The sequence below is a fragment of the Phyllostomus hastatus genome, unplaced genomic scaffold, assembly GCF_019186645.2.
Source record: "Phyllostomus hastatus isolate PE091 unplaced genomic scaffold, TTU_PhHast_1.1 phas_scaffold_317, whole genome shotgun sequence".
Taxonomy (NCBI): Eukaryota; Metazoa; Chordata; class Mammalia; order Chiroptera; family Phyllostomidae; genus Phyllostomus; species Phyllostomus hastatus.
In genome coordinates this window covers 15,054,177-15,076,581 of record NW_025334023.1, presented here as the reverse complement: position 1 = coordinate 15,076,581, position 22,405 = coordinate 15,054,177, and the positions used below count along the sequence as shown (strand labels likewise).

The window sequence follows — 22,405 nt, the reverse complement described above, 5'->3', positions numbered from 1 at the left end:
TGAGATCAACAGTTACCTTCTACAGGTAACATATTTTGGATGCATAGTGCTCTTTTGAATATTTTGGTCTCTAAGGAAGGCAGTTACTAAATTATTAAATCCATATTTATTAAAGAGAACAATGACAGCATTCTCTTTATGAAGAAGGAGTTTTTTGAGTTGTCATATTGTGTGTTCTTTGACCTCATCTTGTGTGCTTAAGGGAGTGCCCACCACTGAGATGATTTGGTAACTGATATTAGTAAAGTGGGCAACATACCAATTGTGTATAATTACATTTAATACCAATGTCTTGGATTTGGTACAAGCAAATGTCCATGTAGAATTTGTATCAGTGGCAGAGTGAAAGAAGCTACGTAATAATAGAAATATTAAAATTATGTTCATTTCTTTATAGAATTATAACAATATATAATGATATATACAATTATATCTCTCTATATGTAGATATCCCACTTTTGATATGTATGTGCCATGTTTTCTTATTTATTTCTTAACCACACATATTGAAGAAACAAAGAAAATAATATTGTTTACATAGTTTACCTCATAATACAACGTTTTCCCTTCTTTTGAAACAGCAATTACGTTCCTTGCAAATTAACTTTGTCTTTGCCAGAGCATCCAGGTGTTACATAAAACATCTTGTCCCTTCTCCCCACCTCCATCCAGCTCCTTTCATGTTTCTCTCTCCTCTCAGTGAGACTTTTCAGGGACTGTGGCTGTGCTACTGAAACCCTCATCCCCTCAGGGCCAGTCTGCTTTCAGTTTCACTACCTCCATCTGCCTATCATTTCCTCATTGGCTGCCTTAAATACCATACCATTATAATGACTCTCTTGCCTTTCTTGGGCTTTGTGGTATTTTGCCTCCTTGACTCTGGTTAAATCCAACTCTCTACAATACACTCATGCATCAGCCATTCTTAGGGTTAGTTCCACCTAGCAAATTGCTTTAGAAAATGCTGCTGTAGAGATATTAAAAGCTCAGTTTACATGTATCTCTCCCTAGTTTTCTCTCAGTCTGATGGCTCAGAATGTTGCAGATATCAATCAATTCTTCATGATCAAGAATACTGTCAAATGCTTTGCAGAAGTTGGGAGTTTTTTGTTCTTTTCTTTTTTAATCTTAAAATATTCTCAAGGAAAGCCCCATGTAGTAACATTTGCCTTTTGAAGGAAAGCTGAAATTTTAATATGTGTGTGTAAGGTCAGCCATGCTTGTCCATGGGGTCTGCTTTAATGCTGTCATCCTTACGAACAACCACAGCAACACTCAGTATCAGTATTTCAAGGCATCTGAACCATTCAGCTTTTTCTATGTTTCTTCATGACTCTTTCAAAGGTCTCCTGGGTTATGTATCTTTTTTTTTCCATCACCAGCATCTTGTGGAAGCTGCTATTCCTTTGCTTCTGTGGGTATGCTGGAAGCAAGGATACGTATACTGACCAACAATACACAGACGCCAATCCTGAGTCCTCAGGAGGTTGTGTCATGTAGCCAGTATGCTCAAGGTAAGTACTAATTCCAAGCACTATTTACCTGTGTGTGGCTAGGCATTGTTGGCAAAGTAAAAGGATGGTGTAGTAGAGAAAGCACCCTGTCTGTAGCAGAAAACCCTGGTGTGAGTTCGGGCCCTATCACTTACTAATAGATGGTTTCTTATGCAATTTGCTATACCATCCAGCAAAATGTCAGTAGTTACTATATAATGGATGAGCACTGCCTTTTAGGGGACTCTTATATATATTACCCAGCAATTCTCAAATCCTTGAAAGAGTAGATATAATCCCTAATTCATACACAGGGAGCAGACATGAAGTTGTTTGGTAGTATTTTGAAGGCCACACAGCTTCTAACCCTTAGAGTTTCAGTTCCCACTAAGGTCTCCCTCCAAAACCTGATTCGTATTAAAACCAAACTGACACTGGTTTCTCTTTAGGGTAATTTTTAAATTTCGTGTGTACATTTTCAGAACAGGGCATTTGTAATGTATGTAGAAGCCTAGTTGCCATTGATTCAGGGAGAAACATTCCCATTTTACTGCTTTATTTTGTCAACCTCAGATATGGCCAATAAAAAGTTGCTCAGTTCACCAGTGAGACTGCTGGTGAGTGATTATTTATCAACGAGCCTTTCACTCTTTCTGAAATACTTATCAAACACAGACACTGTGACCCCGAGGCTCTGGAGACTGTGATGTATCCAAACAGCCCTCCACTTATGAAGAGCCATGGTGTGGCATCTGGATACTTAGTAATAACAGTAATAATGAACTTTTTTTGCATGTACGTGAAGTGGCTAATTTAAATCCTACAAGAAAGGCAGAGTTGCTATCTGTATTTTACAGATAAGTAAACAGAAGTACAGAGAAATTCTTCACACAGTTTTGGATTTGAGCCTCCATGGTCAGGCTTCAGAGCTTCCCAGTTAACCACTCTGCTCCAGCTCCCATCAGGTGCTGAATGAATGTCTGTTAAGTAGATAGCAATGAGAGGATAGTGAGCTACATGGCCACTGGCTGGATGAATAAAGTGACATTTAAGCCAGGAATAACTTCTGAGATAACAAAAAATTAACGGAGTAGAAAAGAAAGACTAGGAAATGGGACGATTTCTCCTTGTGCCCCTTTCTAACAACAGGGTAATAACTCTGTGTTATTTATCCTCAGGCTGTGACGGTGGCTTCCCATACCTCATTGCAGGAAAGTATGCCCAAGATTTTGGGCTGGTGGAAGAGGCGTGCTTCCCCTACACAGGCACCGATTCTCCGTGCATGCTGAAGGAGGACTGCTTTCGTTACTACACATCCGAGTACCACTATGTGGGAGGGTTCTATGGGGGCTGCAATGAAGCCCTGATGAAGCTGGAGCTGGTCCATAATGGACCCATGGCAGTTGCCTTTGAAGTCTATAACGATTTCCTCCACTACCATGAGGGGATCTACCACCACACTGGTCTGGCAGACCCTTTCAATCCCTTTGAGCTGACTAATCACGCTGTTCTGCTGGTGGGCTATGGCACCGATCCAGCCTCGGGGATGGATTACTGGATTGTTAAAAACAGCTGGGGCACTAACTGGGGTGAGGACGGCTACTTCCGGATCCGCAGAGGAACTGATGAGTGTGCAATTGAAAGCATAGCAGTGGCAGCCACACCAATTCCCAAATTGTAGGGTGCATCTCCCAGTATTTCATGCTGACTTCCCTCAGTCATGAAAGGGGATGACTTATCCACCTCCCGCTGGAGACTTTTACCGCAGCAATTTCAGAAGATTACAAATAAATTCCTATGAAGCTTTTTGCCTTCAAAATTAAAACTGCCCTTGATTTTAATATACCTTCCCATTAACCACTGGCCTAATTTTTTCTAAGTACTCAATTAAATGAGGTTTTTACAGATGAGCTATGCAGTAATGGATTTTTACTGATCATTTCTAATTCAAACATGCTATATTTTTTAAAAAATCTATATGAAAATCAGAAGACAAGATGGCAATGAGTAAATTTGTTTGTAAATGATAAGTGATATATGTTAGAGAATTTATATGTGGGCATAAGGGAACTTCTACCATTGGCTCCTTCAGTTACATCCAGATTCACTGTGTCACTTATATAAGTACTTTATTTATTTTTTCTACTGGACATGGGAGCTTTATTTTTAAACCTTACAGACACAGAGGACCAAGGGCTGGACACAGGGAAGCCAGGGGGGGCTTATGCGCTCAGGCTCGGCAGTCCTGCTCCAAGGGGTGGACCTCCGGGCCAGCCGGGCTGCAGCCCCTTGGTGCCACCCCACAGCGGGAGGACAGGACGGCCCAGAACCTTTGACAGATGAGGCTTTACGTTTCTGTATGTTGTTTGGGAGCTTAACTTGTAGTTGTCCAGAAATTAAAACCACTTGGATTTTTTAAGTACCTGTGAGGTCATCAGGTAAATTAAACACTTTTGAAAAATTCCTATTCCTAATCCTTGCTAATAATATCTGACAGATGCCATCAAGATTAAGTGTTAAGGTGTAAAAATACTATATTTATGTATATATAAAGTGGCAACAAAACTAAACCACATTTCTAAAGCAAGTGTACTGTGCCAGAGGACATGGCATAGTTTTATGTTAAATGCATTTATAATCTTGGCATCACCTCCCACTCTTCTCAAGGAAAATATTTTAAATAACTTAAATAAAAGTCGGGATGATGACTACTGTTTAGGATTTTAAGAGGGTGGAACATTCCAGTACTTTACCAGCATGTCTAGTTGTGGTTTCGTGGGTGTCCTTCCCTGAAGCCAGCTCATGGTAAATTTGTTTGGTTTCAAAAGGAGCTTGGATTTTGCAGAAGACAAAAAAGTGGTAACAGTATTTGTATCAATTACAAATTAAGAATATTTTCATCTTCACAAATGTCATAACTCCACTGGAAAAGGGTTTTGGTGCCATCACAAGAGACAATACAGAAACCAAAGTGTGCAAATGGAAGGGGCAGGAAATTCACCCAGGACGTATAAAAGCTTCTGATATAAGTTTAGCATATGCAAAAACTGATGGGAAGAACTTAAGAAAGAGTCTTCAGTGTAAGTGAAGACCTCATGGGGACACGCTCAGGAATCGCAGCCCTCGGGCCCATGGTGGTATCACACAACCCCTGTCCTGTTTCCCTGGTCCACGGCATCTCCAGAGGCAGCACTGAGTCTCACAAAGGGACCAGACCAAGAGGGGGAATGTCAGTTTAGGCCAAGTTTTCAATAATTAGTACTCACTACTCAAGGAAGGCATCCTCCACATTCTCACTGAGGACCGAGCTACCCGTGTTTGGTGTTTCACATACCAGTGCACCAGTGAAGCATCTTCAGTTTTGGATCATGGCAGCGATGGGAGTAACTGAGCCCTGGAGGCCTCAAGGCCATACAGATGAGTGACACATGGAAAATGCCAGGACAGCCTAAGTCTTTTGGGGACAGCAGTTCAGGGAAGCAGCAGCCAGCTGGAGCACCTGCTAGTGCAGAGACCTCCACAGTTGTACAAAGATCTTCCTTCACAGTCGAAGATGTGCACCAGAAGCTCCTCCGTGTGCTGACTCACTCTGATGTCCCTGCACCCAGGCCTGCCACGTTTCCCATGTTGCAAGACTTCCAGACTTAGGCAGAAATGGTGCCAAAAGGGAAGCTCCAGGTGAGCAGCTGAACCAGAACTGGGCAGGGGAGCCCAGAGCCTGTATGGACCATGGCTCTGGGCTCAGAGGAGGCTGTAGTCAGGGAAGGGGTGCAGGCTTGCTGTCACTGGACTAACCTCACCTGAGGGCAGTTTCAGAGCTGTCTTACAGCTGAGAAACATCAGGGCACACTGCTCTCCTTTCTCCCTGCTTCCCCTGGGCCCTTTTCGGGTTCAAATAATAATAATAATAATAATAATAATAATAATAATAATAATAATAATAATAATAATAATAATAAAACTTATTTGGGGATGTTTTTTGGCCTCCATCTTCTGCACATTGGCCAAAACCCCTGCATAGTACCCACTCCCTGCAGAAACACGGGTGGATCGAAACTTAGATGGTGGAAAGTCAGGGCTTAGGAGACTGCCCGGGTCCCTTCTGTGTCACCCAAGGGACAGAGTCAGGCAATGCAGGGTGACCTGTTGAGCACACCAAACATCTCACTTACAAAGTTTATACCTGTCTTGCAACTTTAACCTTTTCTGAAAACATTAAAACAATCTACCATATCTCAAGTTTGAAAGTTTATCCTGTTAGTTCTGGCCTCATTCATATGCAAAAATCATTATTTTTCTTCAAGTACATAGAGTAGAAGGGAAATCCAATTCACTCAGTCCAGTGTGTGGAACTATTATTACTCCATGGACCGGTCACTCTGGGCCTGACTCCCACATAAGCCCCACCTTGAGAGCCCTGTGTCCAGCACTATGGCCCCTGGAACAGTCTTTGCTAGTGACTAGTTCACTTGCTTTCTCAATGAGAAAGCTATTGGCTTAATAAATAAGATGTTCCATTAGACACATTTCTCTATTTATAACTTATCTAAAATGTTATCAATGGTGTCCTCTGTTTCTGAACAAGACTGAAAAACAAAAGCAGTCTTGGTGCATACAATAGATTTGTTGACTGCTTCTGGGAAATTCTGAAATGAACAGTATGACTTAACAGCTCATTCACAAGCAAAATAACCAATTTGTAATTTCGCAAATTAGGAAAACAGTGGGATAAAAACCTTCATTCTAAATGATTGGTGAACCCTGCTTTCTTGAGGAGACCCTGTCCCTGTGGTCTGCAGAAATCTGTTTTGGTTTCACATGAGGGAGAGCACAGCCAAACTTTACCTTAAAGGCATAGGTTAGAGTAGGTATCAACTAGATGGCTAAGTCATCAGTTGGTTACTTCTTTCTCTAGAACTTGAGACATTAGCAATATTTCAGAAAAAAAACATGTACATGAAGAGGAAGGACACAGACTGAATAGAGCCTTACCCAAGGGAACAGCCAGGAGAGACTGGCCAAGAAGGTTCAAAGGTTCAAGTTCAAGAAAATATTGTCATCCAGGATGCTCTTATGTTTTCATTACATTATAATCTCTTCAACAACACAGTATCCAAAAGAAAACAGGAAGTCTTCACTTTACTCCCAACCATTGTCTTTAATCATGTGGGCCAGCTTGATAATAAATTTTCTTTATATTTCTGACTGCTCTCAAATGCATGTTCGTATTTCCACCCGAATGTGGTTTTGCAGTTCTCACAGTAGATGTCTGCGACAGCGTGCAGGCCAGTGAGAAGGACTCTCCTCTGTGGGGCCACAGCCCACATTCACCACAGAATTGAAGAGGTAGGCGCATCCCTGACTTCCCTGAAAGGACTTGGAGATCAGCTTGTCATGATTGGCCAGGTGGGCTCTGCAGTGGACACAGCTGTATGCTCAGTGACAGTCTGGCAGATAAGCTTGGACAGTTTTGGATTTTGTCATCTTCACCATCTCTGTTGGGCACGCGTCGCTCAGCTCAGGGCTGGCACTGGAAGAACTGCGGCTCTGCTGGGCTCTCTGACAGAAGCAGCACTGGAACATGCACGCAAGAGCCGTTGCTTTTCTGAGGGCATGTGTCACTGTCCACACAGCTGGGATGAGAGAAAAACGTCACAACAGCTGTGGCCCTAAGTGCCCATCGAGCCTGGGCCTCGATCAGCTCTGGTTTGGTTCTCAAGCAGCCCAGGCGCAACCCAGGATACACTGCGAGGCATCCTCCCACCCCCTTATAAGTATTCTAAAGAGAAAAGCATTTGAGGGTATTTTAATAAAAAAAACATGAAACTTTATGATAGGGAATATGTTCAAATAGTGATTAGTGAATGCTAAAATCATCCCCTGGGAATTTGATGAGCCAAAAGTCATAGGGAAAAGAAATAGGAATTTTGATAAAAAATCTTGATACTGGTTAAACTTTTTTATGGTATATCTTCAATTTGGAAATTTTGGTTAGCCTTCATTGGGTGAGTGGTAATCCCTTAATTAGCAGAATATTAGCCATTTAGATTTGGACATAACTTTGGGTCTCCAAGATATATTTCACAGTGGTATGAAAGCTCTATGCTGAGTAAACAGATGGCATCTATTGAAATGATAGTAGGCAAAATTAGGCAGTCAAGCTCTAAAACATCAATAAGAACCATAAGGCTTTTGGAAGAGACTGCAAGCAGAAATCAGGGAGTCTAACCTCTGCACATACAAAGAGACTAAGGCTTAGAAAGAGGACAAGTAACTCATCTAAGGTCACTCAGGTGCTAAGTAACAGAGGTTGAATAACACCTTGACCTGTCTCCTTGAGCAACTGAGACACAATCTCAGCACTTTATGCCAGAGCATCCAAAATCCTAAGGGACACTAAGTTCATGCTTGGAAGTTTCACCTTGACATGTTAAGTCTCAGAGTTTTGCCCTAACCTTGTGTCCTTTCTGCATTATGATTCACTACAATGACACTTTCATTGTCCTTGGAATGAAGTGGCATTCCAGGAGTTTGCCTCATGTGTAAGGTGTGGTATCTTGAGCCTCTGGGCACACTGACATACCTTTGACCTTTTCACTACATGGTGACACAGAACTTCTGGAAGGCCTCAAAGGAGGTGTGTTTTCTTTGTTCCCGTTACTGATTGAATGAATGTAATTTTAGTCCCACTTTATGCCTAGCCTTGTTGCTTTGTGAAATTGAGAAAAGAATTTGAAATCAAGCATAAATTTATTTTGTACTAAAATTTATAGAGACTCTACCTGTCTGCTTAACAGATAAGATTTTATTAACATCTTACCTGTTAATCTCATCTTCTGATTTTCTATGGGAAAGCAGTTAGAGGACGTATATGAGAGCATCCTCTCATGAAGATGCAGAGGACCTATGGTTTTGCACAATTTTCTGAGGGCCCTGGCTGAACTCAGCAGGAAAATCATTCATTGCTCGTATCATGTTGTAATACTTCAGAAAATATTGAAAAACTATATACAGGTGTGAACCTAACTGACAGTGGGAAGCAGCCCTCACAGCGTCATTAGTTGAGGACAAGCAGTGGCTTGAAGAAGCTCTAAGTCTTCAGAGGTTGTGGGAGGGATTGCCTGAAATGAGAGCTCCAGTTACAGCACCTCCACCTGCACTGGTCTGCTGAGGGAGTCTACTTTTCCTCTTTTCACATGGCAGAAACATCACATTTCATCCACAGTGGAGGAATTAAAGACCGTGACTAAGTGAACATGCTTCCTCAAGCCATGTGATTAAACTGTTAAGCTGTACAAAAAGCAAGTTTCATTCCAAAACTTGTTTATGTTGGTGTTACTAGACCATATAATCAATGTCTGTAAACAAATTAAACTCTGGAACAACTGGGATGACAACTCTGGCTAACCCCTCCAGAAGAACTACAGTGAAAATATGCATGGATGACATCAGTAGCCGCCAAGGAAAACCAAGGTTAATGAGGCGACGGCAATGAGCACAGTCATGGTATCAACTTTGTGTCGTAGTGCCTGGGGAAGATTTCTGGCTCTGCCACTTGCTACCTTGAACCCTGGGGCAGTTTCCATAAACTACCTGTGTTTCATTCTCCTCATTTGTAAGTGGAGGTAATGGAATAGACATCTCTCACTGAAGTCTTCCTCCCTAAATTCTTGCTATTGCAACAAAGGAACCAAGTTGATTTGCACTTTTGGGTGCCATCATTTGCTTTCTTTAAGGTCAGGCCTTCCACTATCCCAAGTGGGTGAACTAAACTAAATTCAGGTCATGGAATTTCCCTGTCCAAACTTGCTCAAGGGACTCTGACCTGTCACCACTGAACTCAGGGCATGAATAGGTTTGGATAGAAAGGGATACATACACTTGCTTCACAGAGTTCTCTGAGGAATAAATGCCTTCAGATATGCAAAGTATGCAGAGCAGTGCTTGGGACATAATGAGTCTGCTTTTTCTGAACTCAGTGTGTAATCTTTTGCTTTAGGGAGCAGCTATGACATCTTCTATTAAGAGATAAGACCTAGCCTATTATGAGGAAGAGCTTTGGGGATTTCTTTTTCAAAGGGAGAAAACCTCCTTGGCTGGGTGGCTCAGTTGGTTGGAGCATTGTCCCCGTGCACCAAAAGATTTCAGGTTCAATTCCCAGTTGGGGCTTATACAGAAGGTAACTGATGTTTCTCTCATATTGACATATTCTCTCTCTTTCTTTCTCCACCCCCTCCTCCTTCCTCCCCCCTTCCTCTCTCTCTAAAATTAATAAATATCTCAGGTGAGGATTAAAAAAATAAGAAGAAATAAAAATAAAGGGAGAAAACCAACAGAGGAACTCTGGTACAAAGAATCCCAGAGAAAAACCTTCAAAAACTATGAATTAAGGAAATGATTCGATTTCCTGGTGTAGAGGTTACACATCCCTCACCACACCACGGCCGCTGCTGCCTGTATGGCGAGAACAAGTGTGAGGTGATCCAGTTTAGAAGGCTATGGCAGAGCTGGAAAGTCTCTAACAGAGAGAGGTCACTAGCTTTGATGCAAAAAAGACTAAGGTTGTAACAATTGGCTTTTCCCATTTGGAATTTTCCTATTAGGATAAGGTGAACATAACAGATTGACACAATAGTGTGGGCAGGTCACCTCAGTCCACCTCTGTCATTAAAATAAAAATAGGTTTTGCAGGTGAGATAATATGCCTGGGCTTCCAGGTAATAAAGATAAATCTAGACCCCGGTGTGTCTGGAACTTTCTACTGTGCCCACTGCCTTTTAATTAAGAAAAATGGAGAAGGCTAAACATGAGACAAACGACTTCTCCTTGCTCTGTAGAATCATTTCTCCAGTCCTCTCCAGCTCTCACATCGTTTTCTGGCCTCAAAGGGGAAAATACTCTAAGCTCCAACCCATGTGATTTGGAAGGCTGAACAGATTTCTTCTAAAACAGTGATGTAATATTTATATCTCTTAATTGTAGTAAGGATTTATTTTTGGTTTAAAGTTAAATAGAAACTTCCTGACCAAGATCAGATAGCTTTAGCTATATCAGAGTCTTCTGCTCTGATGAGAAATTGATTTGAAATTGTGTATTGGTGGTGGGTCAGTTAGCCATTGGACCTCAGTTTCATTAGCTGTAAAATACTGACCTCATTGAACTGTAGTCCTGACTCCAACTGTAAATTTGCCTGAAATTGCCTGGGCTCTAAAATAATTGAAACCTCAGCAGACCTGGCCATGCCACACAATGTTCTCAGAGTAATAACACACGGAAATTGCAGGAGATGAACTAGACAGAAAGTGCAACACAAGCCTTTGTTGATCTCTTCCTTTTTCCTTTCAGAAGTCCATTTATTGAGACCCATTTTCTTTAAGTGCTTTTTAAGAGTAAGCAAAAGTGAAAAATTTAACCTCTCCTTTTCTGGTCTTGAGACTCTGATGCTGATGTAATACTTCGATTTTGAACTTTCTGTTTTAAAAGGCAATTTGTTTTTTGAAATTCAATTCTCTAGGCAGTTAAATGGGAAAAGAGTGATAAACTCCAAACTCTTGAGAGTTGAGGAAGGAAAAAGCTGACTTGTTCCTTCCTCTAATGCAAAAGTCTAAAGAGAGTGAAATCCTAGCAGTCAATTGAAAAGAAATAAGATGGAGAAATAGCCTTTCCCTGAGGAAATGCGGGAAATGCCAGGGTGGCTGGGCTGTGCATTAAAGTAGTCATTGAGATCATTTGTTTTTTTCCCTGTACTGTATGTTCTTAAACTTCAAAAGTATTGAATAGTTTCAGTGTAGTGTAAGACAAATGATAGAATATGAATGCTTACAGTATCAGATTTTTGTGCCCACATTCTCCTTTTGGTGGGTTTTCTTGAAAGCTAAGAGAAAAGCCCATTTTCCCTTCAGATAGCTCTTACTGTGCCATCATAAAAATGCACAGTATTCCCAGAAGACAGGAGACAGTTCAAGTTAGCAGGCTAAGATTCAGTTGCATAACTGGATGAGTCTATGAGAGAAGTAAACAACAGAGCACTGTGCTGTCAAAATGTAATGGACTTCGGAATCAGTCCTGCTTCTGAGTCTTTGGTCCTTCGATGTTTGTCATTTGGACCTGAGTCCAGTTACCGAACAGAGAACTCTAGTCTCAGTGTCTCTGCCTGTTCAAAGGTGGTGCCAGTACTCTGAAGAGTTGGGTCAAGATCTGAAAGAAGAAATGAGTGTTTATGTATTACCCTTCTTATTTTTTACAGAAAGTTTAAAGCAGTTTACAAAGGTAAAGCATGCAGTACAAAATACGTTCACATAAGTGAACTGAAGTAAAGGAAGATCCAGTCAGAAAAGTAGGCTGTGACTGAACAAAGTCTGCACAGAGAGTGCAGCACCTTCGCTGGTACGTGGTGGAGTTATTCTGAAAACAGTGCTTCACAACCAGAGGTGATTTTGTCCCTTGGGACGTTTGACAATGTGTGCAGACATGTGGGTTGTCACACTAGGGGAGAAGACACTCTCCATAATGAAGGGCTGTCTGGCAGTGGTGCCAAGGATGAGAAAGCCTGCCCGACAACATGCTAACTCCCTTACACTTTTACTTTTTTTTTAATGGCACTAAGTGAATGTTACAGACTGAAAGAGGGAGAAAATTCTGAGGACTGAAGTTATCCCAGAAGCTTCCAGAGAGCATACAGAACTTGAGCTGAGCTGTGAAGGACCAGGAGTGAAAGTCAGAGACAAGGAGGCTGAGGCAGTGGGTGAAGACTGACGTCATCAGGGAAGCTAAGGGCAAATTCCCTTATTTCAAGATGACACATTGAGCCCTTTCTGAGTAGCCCCTAACCAACAGGAACTCACTAATATAGTTTTTAAAAGATATAAAACTTATTAAATACATAGCCATAATTAATCTCGGGAGTTGGGCTCATTGGTGAACCAGACATTGGATGAATCATTTTAACAAAGGAGGAGGGGAGCAAATCAGGAGGTGGAATGATCACTGGGGATTAACGTGTGTGGAAAAATTCTGTCATACAAGATGGACACATCATTTCAACTTGCCAAACATGTGATCGAGATAAGGATAAAAAGAAAGGCCGATTGCAATATTTTTGCTTAAAAAAGCATTTGTTTAAAACATTGATCTTTTGCTCTTGTCAAGTCACATAGAGCATGTATTCTTTTGAGATTGATGAAAACTATGGATTCTTTCCCAGAAAAATGCACATGCTCATCTTAAATTTTGCAAAAATTTCTGGCATTTCCTGAAGATTTACAAGCCCCAGCACAGTGAAGTATACTTTTGTGGGTATGGCACCTTTTCTCCTGGCCAAGTAGCTAGTCCGAAGTGCAGATATTTTCACTGTGTTCTTTGAGCTACAGGCTGCAAGGAGCCTTTGAAAAGTCTTGGCAGGTGGGATGCAGGGAGTCTGTTCCAGGTAGGTAACTCAGCTTCCAGTCATAAACCCACCCTTGGTCAAACCCTGTTTGGAAACTGCTCCCAATGTGTTCTCTGAGTCTTAGTGGCTCTCATTTCCCAGCCCCTTCTCTTGGTTTCTCTGGGGTCGGGACCTAGTCTCACGCCCACCATCACCATCTATTTTACTCGACCATTGAAACCTGGTAACTTCAGTCCTTTCACCAATGGCGAGACTTTTCTGCTGCCCACTGCCTGCCTTCAGGAGCAGTTTGTTTTGTGCAACCCCTGGGTTCCCCAGAACTTTGCTCCCACTGTCCACAGAGGCAACACCTTTACTTCTCCATCCCCTGGAACTTGCTGCCACCTCCTCCCCTTAACTGCCCACTGCAGCAGTCTCAGCGGGTACCTCTCACTGCCAAAATATACTTCATTTTTGCAGCCAGTTAGCTCTGTTTTTATTGGCAATAACAATAGCTGCAATTTATCAAGGTCTTACTTTGTGCAAGGTGATGTGCTGAGCCCTTAACATACACTGTTTTCTTCAGTACCTCATAAAGATCTTCTCTTACAGACAAGGAATCAGAGCACGTGAGTAACTTGCCCCAAATCACAGAACTCATCCATTTACTTAGGATTTGAACGTCGGGGGTGGGTCTCTGCTCTAGAACCACAGCTCTTAACAACTCTGTACTTCTTCCCTCAAGATGCCCTTCCTGGGAAGGGTTCACAGGAACAAATTTAGAGGACACATGGACAAAAACTAGGGGGAGGGTGGTAATGGGAGGCAAGTGGGGAGGGATGGGTGGGCAGGCTGGAATGGGAGTAAAAGGGAGAAAACTGTACTTGAACAATGATTAAAAAATACAAAAAAAATGACCTTCCTTTGTCTTTCTTAGTGGTGTGTTAATTTTTCAGGGCCTGGTGCCTTTTCTTCCTGTCTTTTTGTAACCGTCATGCTTTGCACAATCGCTGAGAAATAAGAAGGTCCCTTCATCATTTAAATCAGGATGAATGACAGAAGGGTGGGCTCAGAGAGGGAGGCAGAGTCAGGAGGGGAGCGGTGAGAGAGGGATGATGACATCCTCTACTTTAAACACACTGCATTTCAGCTGACTGCCACAACAGGAATGGCTTCTCCTTTCAACAAGTGTCTCACCAGAAATGTAATAGAATTCTTAGAAAGGATTTGTCAAACCTAATGTTTAGCAGATTTGCAACAATTGCCATAAGCTCAAATGGAATATAGTTTCTGGCAATACACTGGGCCCTCCAAGGGAGAGTGGATTGTTTTACTTCATGCGCAATGGCGAGGAAGGTATTAAGGATAGCAACCTTCCCTCCAATATAAAAATATATAAATAGCCCTGGCCAGTGTTGCTCAGTTGGTTGGAGCATTGTCACCCCATAGACCGAAGCATCATGGGTTTGATTCCTGGTCAGGGCACATACCCAGGTTGTGGGTTTGATCCTTGGTCAGGGTACATGGGAGAGGGCAACAATCTGATGTATCTTTCCCACACTGATGTTTCTTTGTCTCTGTCTTTGTCTCGGTGCCTCTCTCTCCCTTCTCTCTCTAAAAGCAATAAAAACCTGTTCTCAGGTGAGGATTTGGAGATATATATATTTATGAAGAAAGATGGTTGAGGCCCTCTCTGCTACATTTCATGCACCTCAGCATGCTGGCGGAAAACCATCAACCCAACATAGGTTCACAGAACTGTAAGAGAAAGTTTGAAGTCCACCTGGGCACTCAATGATTTCTCTGTGTTCATTTGAACTGCCCACCCTTGGGCTTTTGAAGTTTCAAATAACAAAAGAATAAAACAGAAAGAAACCCCATAGTTTCTGCATGAATTGTCATGGAATTCAGCTCAGAGCCCTTCACCATGAAGAGTGCTGGCTTTGGCAAGTATTCAGGAAGCATCTCTAGGGGGAGCCTTCTGTTTTCATGATGGAAAAAAGTTGTACAATTCATCACAACATTGTTTACAGTTATAAAAAGTTGGAAACAACCTAGAAGTCCAACAAATAAGAATAGATTATTTATAGGAAACACGCTTGACAATATATTATACAATATTAAAAATATGCTGCCAATGTAATCACATTAAGAAGTGTTTATGTTATGTAGAAAAGGATGCTGTTTTGTTAATACGCAAATGGACACCGTAAGCACCTTCAAAAGGGCAGGAGGATTATGAATATCTTAAGTTATTTCCTTTGTTGTTTTGTGGCAGGAAAAGAAAACTCCAAAGGTTTCTTATGCTCTGTAACTGTAACACTTGCAAAGTTTCACACAGGACTGTAGAAGCTGACAAGTCATAATCAAAGCAACGGCCAGTTACTCAAGGTCGTACACAGACTCCCATGATAAGCTCCTCGCTCCTTGCTTCTGCAAATTCCTCCTGAGTTTTCTCTTTGTCTCCCATATAAGGTAGCTGGACCTAACTTCCGCATTCGGCTTCTGTAACCTTGCTTCGCCACGTAGGTAGGAAGCCCGGGACTATTTAAACCCCGGGAGAGTGAGGATCGGTGCTCAGAGGATTTGGATGTTAGCCACCCCCTCTGGGCCCCCGGGTAATAAAGTTTGTGCTTCATTATCTCCCTGCGTGTGGGTGGATTTTCCACAACAGTTTGTGTTATAACAGCCTTTTATAAATAGCAGAAAATATAATCAAAATTTGCATAACCAAGAAACACTTATCATGTAAATATGCTCCAGTCTCTCTCCCCTCATAAAAAGCTGCCAACTTTTCATTCTGTTGCAAATATCACATCACTCTTTCCTTCTCTCAACAGCTAAACTTCTTCAAAATAGTTTCTTTCACCTTCTCCCTTTGTGTTTTTCTCCCAATCTATTGAAATCTGCCTGTGCCAGATCACTTTTTGAAATTGTTTACATCAAGGTAACAAAACTCACTTTGTTGCTAAAAGCAGTCTTCAGTCTTTTCCTCCGCATTTGATACTCAGTCATGCCTTCCTTAACGTGGCCAGTCCCAGCTTTCAGGTCTCTATTTCCTTGTAGTTCTCTTTTCAGGCCCTTGGTCCTCCACTCATTCCTTAATATTTCCTTCCTCCAGCTTTTTTACCAGTCCCCTTTTCCCTGTCACTACGCATTTCTCTTTTTGGACATTTTTACTGTTGGTATAGATTGTCTATGTGCTGGTGAAGCCCAAATCCAGCCTTTATCTCAGGAGCTCATGTATTAGATGTCCATTCAGGTGTAACAAATTACTCCAAAACTTACTGGTTTAAATCACACACATTTATTATCTCACAGTTGCCGTAGGTCAGGAATACAAGCACAATTTCACTGGATTCACAGCTCCATGAGTTCTTAACAGGCTGCAATCAAGGGGTCAGCCGATGGTCTGTAGTCTCACCTGAGGGCTCAAGGAGACGGTCACTCACAGATTGTAGGCAGTGTTCAGTTCCTCGCAGGTTCTTGGATTTAAGTTTCTTGCTCACCGTTGGCCAGAGGCCACCCTCCGTGCCTTGCCATATGGGTCTCTCCAATATGACAGCTGGCTTCATCCGAGTGTGCAAGCTGTGAAAGAAATACAGAGAGCAGATTAGTAAAATAGGTTCAGTCTTTGTAATCTAATTATGAAAAAAGTGATATCTTTAATGGCCCCATATTCTATTGGTCAGAAGCAATTTACTCAAAGAGAGAGTTTTACAGAAAGACTGGCATCAGGAGATGGGGATCATTAGGGCCATCATAAAGATGCCTATTGCAATTCTAGACCACATAGCTCACTTCCAACTTGGGCATAGATGTAAAAGTCCCATTAGCAAGTGCAAAATGCGTTAACCTGAATACATAGTCCTTTTTTCACCCCAAAAGCATTCTTGTTTTCATTCTTTTAGTTAGTGGCATCAACATACACCCAGTTTCCAAAATAAGAAATGTAGGTGTTATCATTGATTTATTTTTCTTCCTCAGCCACAACATTCAGTTAGTCATGATCTCCTACCAATTCTGACTTCTAAATATCTATTAAATCTGTTTTTGCACATACCTGCCTTAAGATATCATGATCTGTTACTTGTGTGACTGCTACAGGTTCCTAACACACCTTTCTACTTCCAGACTTGCCCTCTTCCAGTCCTTGCCAGAGCAATGGTGACAAATGTCACACTCCTGCTTAAAGTCTACAATGACTCCTCATAGGTCAGGAATATTTTGAGGTGGACAGGCTAGCAGTATGAAAATTCACATTCAATAAACCTTTGGTCTTCATAAGACAGGCTACAAAAACTTAAACTCAGCAAAATCTTCTTTGTCATAGGGATCCATGGAAGCTGAATGACAAACATTGTAAGAGAAATATCTTTCTATCTGAATAACATCCAAACTCCTTAATAGGATATAAGTACTTTAGGGTGGTGTCTCAAATGTGCGGGGTGTAATGTTAAAACAATTGTATTTGTTTGTAATAACTGCTATCAATTGTTCTTTAAAACATTATATTTTGGGAAGCCTGAGTCCGTTGAAGATATTTCAGTCCTAGAGTGTAACTTTCCAGGCATTTTCATTTATAAAAAGTTTCATACCAGTTCTAAGAATCTCAGACCTATGTATTCTAACATCTGAGTCTCTGAGAGACTCTCAATCCCCAGGGTGACAATGTACGAGCAGGAAAATGCTCCTGTGTGGGCCCTGGCAGAGGCCGGGGCCTGCACCTGTCAAAACAGAGCTCTAATTCCTCCCCAGACTGTATTTGGTTCTAGCTGCCTAGAATTTTGACTTGCAGCCTGCTTTTAACAAAGCTCCTCTTTTTTTCTAATCTGGCAGTAGGGTGGGGATGATGAAGAGTGAAACTGACATGTCCTAATCCTCTGTAACATGATCGGTTATCAAATATTTCTCCAGCTGTTGTCCCCTGAAGGGGTTGACGCCAGCCCTGAAGCTCAGTCTGGGAGCTGTCTATGCAGAAGCAGACCTGAACGTGCTGACTGTGTGCTGGAGGCCAGACACCTGTGCCTGCTGGTCAGTCGGGGCTGTCCCTGCCTTCAGGATGTAGATTACTGGATTCCCTACAACATACCTCACCCTTAAATTCATTTTTAACTGGATCAATTTCCCAGGCCTGTAAAACAGTTGATGCTTGTTATCCTGACAGCCCCGTTAAAAATGAGATTTGAAAAGTACTGTTTTCACAGACACACATGAGAAAGAATTATAAATCACCTAAGAGTTGATTTGACAGATATATTTTCCTATTCAAAAATGAGTAGTGTTTCTGGCATTTGCCATTGTGCTTTCTAGCTGGCAGCTGAATTATCCTGGTCTCTGCCAACAACTCTGGCCTCAAAAGCTGATCTTCAAATATCCTGTGTTAAAGGAGAGCTTAAAACACTTAATGACAAGTTACATGTTAAAAATAAGCCATTGTATTAACTTGATTATGAGATACTATGCCAGTGAAAATGGCCATGATAATAGACAAAATAATTGGCTATTAATGGTATTGTTTATACTGAGATAGATAAGACAAGTTTTCAGTACAGTTTTCTGTCTTTTACTCCCATCCCTGCCTGCCCCACAGTCCTCCCCACCTCCCTCCCATTTCCATCTGCCCCTAGTTTTTGTCCATGTGTCCTTTATATTTGTTCCTGTAAAACTTTCCCCTTTTCCCCTGAAATTCCCTCCCCTCTCCCTTCTGGTCACTGTCAGCCTGTTCTCTTTTTCAGTGTCTTTGGCTATATTTCACTTGTTTGTTTGTTTTGTTGTTTAGGTTCCTGTTAAAGGTGAGATCATATGGTATTTGTCTTTCACTGCCTGGCTTATTTTGCTTAGTATAATGCTTTCCAGTTGCATCCATGCTGTTGCAAAGGGCAGGAGCTCCTTCTTTCTTTCTGTTGCATAGAATTCCATTGTGTAAATGTACCATAGTTTTTTGATCCATTCATTTACTGATGGGTACCTAGGTTGCTTCCAGTACTTGGCTATTGTAAATTGTGCTGCTATGAACATTGGGGTGCATAGGTTCTTTTGGATTGGTGTTTCACGGTTCTTAGGATATAATCCTAGCAGTGGAATTACTGGGTCAGAAGGAAGATCCATTTTTAGTTTTCTGAGGAAATTCCATACTGTTTTCCATAGTGGTTACACCAGTCTACAATCCCACCAACAGTACACTAGGGTTCCCTTTTCTCCACAACCTCTCCAACACTTGTTGTTTGTTGCTTTGCTTATGATGGGCATTCTGACTGAAGTGGTATCTATTGTGGTTTTAATTTGCATGTCTCTGATAGCTAGCGATACTAAGCATCTTTTCATGTGTCTCTGGATCCTCTGTATGTCCTCCTTGGAGAAGTGAGATAGGACAGGTTTTAATAGTCCATTTTACAGATGTGAAAACTGAGATTCAGCAAGGCCAGAAGCCTGGCTTTTGGAAGAACCAGTACTTGATCTCACAGCTTAAACCTAAGCCAATTCTGTTTTCATTTTGCCACATTCTTTTCAATGTTTATTTTATGTAATGCAATGTAGGCATTGAGTTAATAATTCTCCCTTAAACTGTACCTGACAGAAAATTATACACCACTCTTAGCCAATAATGACTTGGAGAATTACTTATGCCTTCTTTAGCATGAATACTTCAGCACTGCTTTTGAAAGTAATTATCCCAGCTGTGATTGATCTTTTATTACAAACAGGTGTGGGCTTGGTTGTCCACCAACATGCCCCTAAGTAAACATGTCCTAGTGCCATAAACAAGGATCACTATGTTCTTTATTTCCAGGAAATTTATTTTAACTAGGACTCCTGCCTCTTTAAATTCACCATCCTCTTATTCATGCCCTCACACCACTTGATGCTTTGGGACCTCCAAATGGAGTCTTGTTGTGAGACCAGGATGTAGTCTGTCTCCTCTATGTTGAAAACCAGTACCATTAACTATTTTTCAATTTGATAATAAGTCTGGTTTATTTCAATCCCATGCATATTGCTTCCTGTCCTTTTTCCTTTTTCATGGAGAAAGGAGATTAGAAGTTGCTGAGGGAAGAGTCCATTGGAATAGTGTTATAAACCTCTACTTGTGAAGCTATCTGGGACCTCAGAAGAGGTTGGCATGGAATAAAGGGAAACAATAGTCTAGTATACGGGCTCCGATGACACATGCTGATATGACCCAGGCAGTATTGATATTTAAGGGGACTAATCTGTAGGTGATAGAACATGGCAGCCCACTATGTGCAAATGGTGGCATAACATGGTTCTGAAGTTTGGCCAAAGATTCCCAGATAAGCAGTACTTGGATGAGGTAGGTAGGCATGGTGTCAGGACCCAATAATCTAATAGGGAAGCATGGTATCTGGATTCAGGAAAGTAGGCAAGGCTTTGGGGGGTGTGGGGGGGTTGGGTGTTGGAGAGTGTTCAAGGTTGGGGAGGAAGAAAGGCTGCAGCACTGGGCTTGTTCCGCCGCTCCTGCACTGGATGGTAACAGTGCTGAATAAACTGGCCCACTGGTGAGGATGGGTCAGTGGGGAGGAAGACTGTGTGCAGGGAAATGATATAATCAGATCTTTACTTTAATAATATTTTTACCTGTTTTTAAGAAAAGTTTGAGAGGAAGAGAAGACTGGAAATAGTGAGACTAATTAGAAGGCTGTCAATATCTTCAAAGCATTGCCTGTCTCACTTTTATCCTTGTCAGATTTATTTTTCCAAATATCTGTAGAAGGACTACCCTTACCGAGTTGTTTAACACTTATCTGTTTCTGTATCATGCCTCCCTAATGAGATTGTAAACTTTGATGAATTTGGTGAATTTAATTGTTTCATAGCATTAGGTTCATAATAAACAATCAGAAAAATACATGGGTGCTGTTCAGTGACAGCGAGAGAGTGTGGCAAGTAAAGCACAGCACGAGTGGAGAAATGGAGGCCTAAGATGTTTCCCAGGCTATCGATATGGAAGCATGGAAAGGCTGATTGATTCCTATAGCAAGGTGTTATCAGGTGGGCAACTTTCTGAATCACAAGTCACAGCAGTTTATGCTTATTGTTTGAAAACTACAGGGTGGGGCAAAAGTGGGTTTACAGTGGTTTGTGTGGAGAATAATACAATAATTAACAAATAATAAGAATAATATAACCATAAAGTGTATTTCATGCACTCACTACTGTATACCTACCTTTGCCCCACCCTGTGTATTATTTTATGTCCTTATCATTCAGCTTGCTTGTGTTTCATGTGTCACTTGTAAACAGTATAGAGTTGGGCCATTTTTAAAATCCAGCCTGACCTGTTACTGTGTTGAATCCATTTGCACTTAATATAGTTATTGAGATGGTTGGATTACTCTGCCATCTCTGTGTTTAATTACTTCAAAAAAAATTTTATTGATTGAGTATTAGAGAGAGTGAGGAAGGAAGAGAGAAATAGGAAGGGGGGAAGAGAGAGAGAGAGATTTGTTGTTCCACCCATTTATGCATTCACTAGTTGACTCCAATAGGTTCCCCGACTAGTAATCAAACCTACCACCCTGGTATATTAGGATGACGCTCCAACCAAGTGAGCTACCTGGCCAGGGCTTGGTATTCAATTTCTATTTGTCCCATCTGCTCTATATCCCTCTCTTCCTTTTTTCTTGCCTCTGTTGGTTGATCTGAGCTTATTATTGCTTCCATTATATTCTATACAGTAGTCTTCAAATCCCCAGATGCTTCCTCATAATTATTATGAGGCCTGGACTGCTGGAGGATTTCTTGCTGTTGTCCTCTAGGCTTAATAGGCCCTGTGCACCTATGTCTTGGGAAGAACCCTCTCTTGGAAGCACTCCTGCTTCCTCCAGTGTGACGGAATGCCGCCTCCTAGGTCTCAGTGCCTGGGGCAGAAAGCTTCTCTCAGTTACCTCTCCTCACCTTCAGGCTTAGCCCATGAACACTTGCACCATAGAAAGAGTCTCTTTCATTTCCTCCTCTCTGACCCAATCTTCCTTGAGAGCTGTCAGTAAAGGCCCAGGAAAAGAATTAACTGGGAGGCGTGGAGATCTTTGTGCCTCAGTATTTAAACATTAATTAAAATTTCATTTACTTTCTTCTATCCATGTGCAGCTTCATCCTTCTCTTACTGCTTTGCCAAAGGTAAGCCCTTTCATCAGAGAGGCTTGTCACCTTTTGCATTTAAGTTCATTAGGTGACCTTGTGCCCTTAGATCTTCAATAGACTGAATATCTTTTAAGGTTTTGATATTCCCCAGCTTGTTCTCCTTATTAGAGTTGAAGCAACATTTTCTTTTGACTCTCTGCCTCCTAAGGAAATATAGAACGCAGGTGATGCATTTTCCCATAATAAACATAACAGTTGGCACCTGACTGGTGCTCAGACAATATTTGCTGAGCCCTGGCTGGGTGGCTTGGTTGGCTGGAGCATCGTCCCATGCACCAGGGGGATGCGGGTTGATTCCTGGTCAGAGCATGTGTGGGAGGTACCAGATCGATGGACTTCTTTCTTCTTATGACCAGAACAGCAAGACCTCTATGTTCTGTAA

At 41.6% G+C, this 22,405-nt stretch overlaps 1 protein-coding gene and 1 pseudogene across 1 annotated transcript in view; one reads left to right on the top strand and one right to left on the bottom strand.

Annotated features, from left to right (window-relative positions):
* Nucleotides 1-3,403, top strand: part of CTSC (cathepsin C) — a 37,194-nt gene extending 33,791 nt beyond the window's left edge. Inside the window, exons 6-7 of the mRNA XM_045818250.1 lie at nt 1,383-1,514; nt 2,672-3,403. Coding sequence (XP_045674206.1) covers nt 1,383-1,514; nt 2,672-3,174 — 635 coding nt within the window. The 3' untranslated portion in view covers nt 3,175-3,403. The remainder of the gene's footprint in view (nt 1-1,382; nt 1,515-2,671) is intronic.
* A 154-nt stretch (nt 3,404-3,557) lies between these two features.
* LOC123805589 lies at nt 3,558-9,590 on the bottom strand (annotated as a pseudogene).
* Between the last annotated feature and the right edge of the window lie 12,815 nt (nt 9,591-22,405).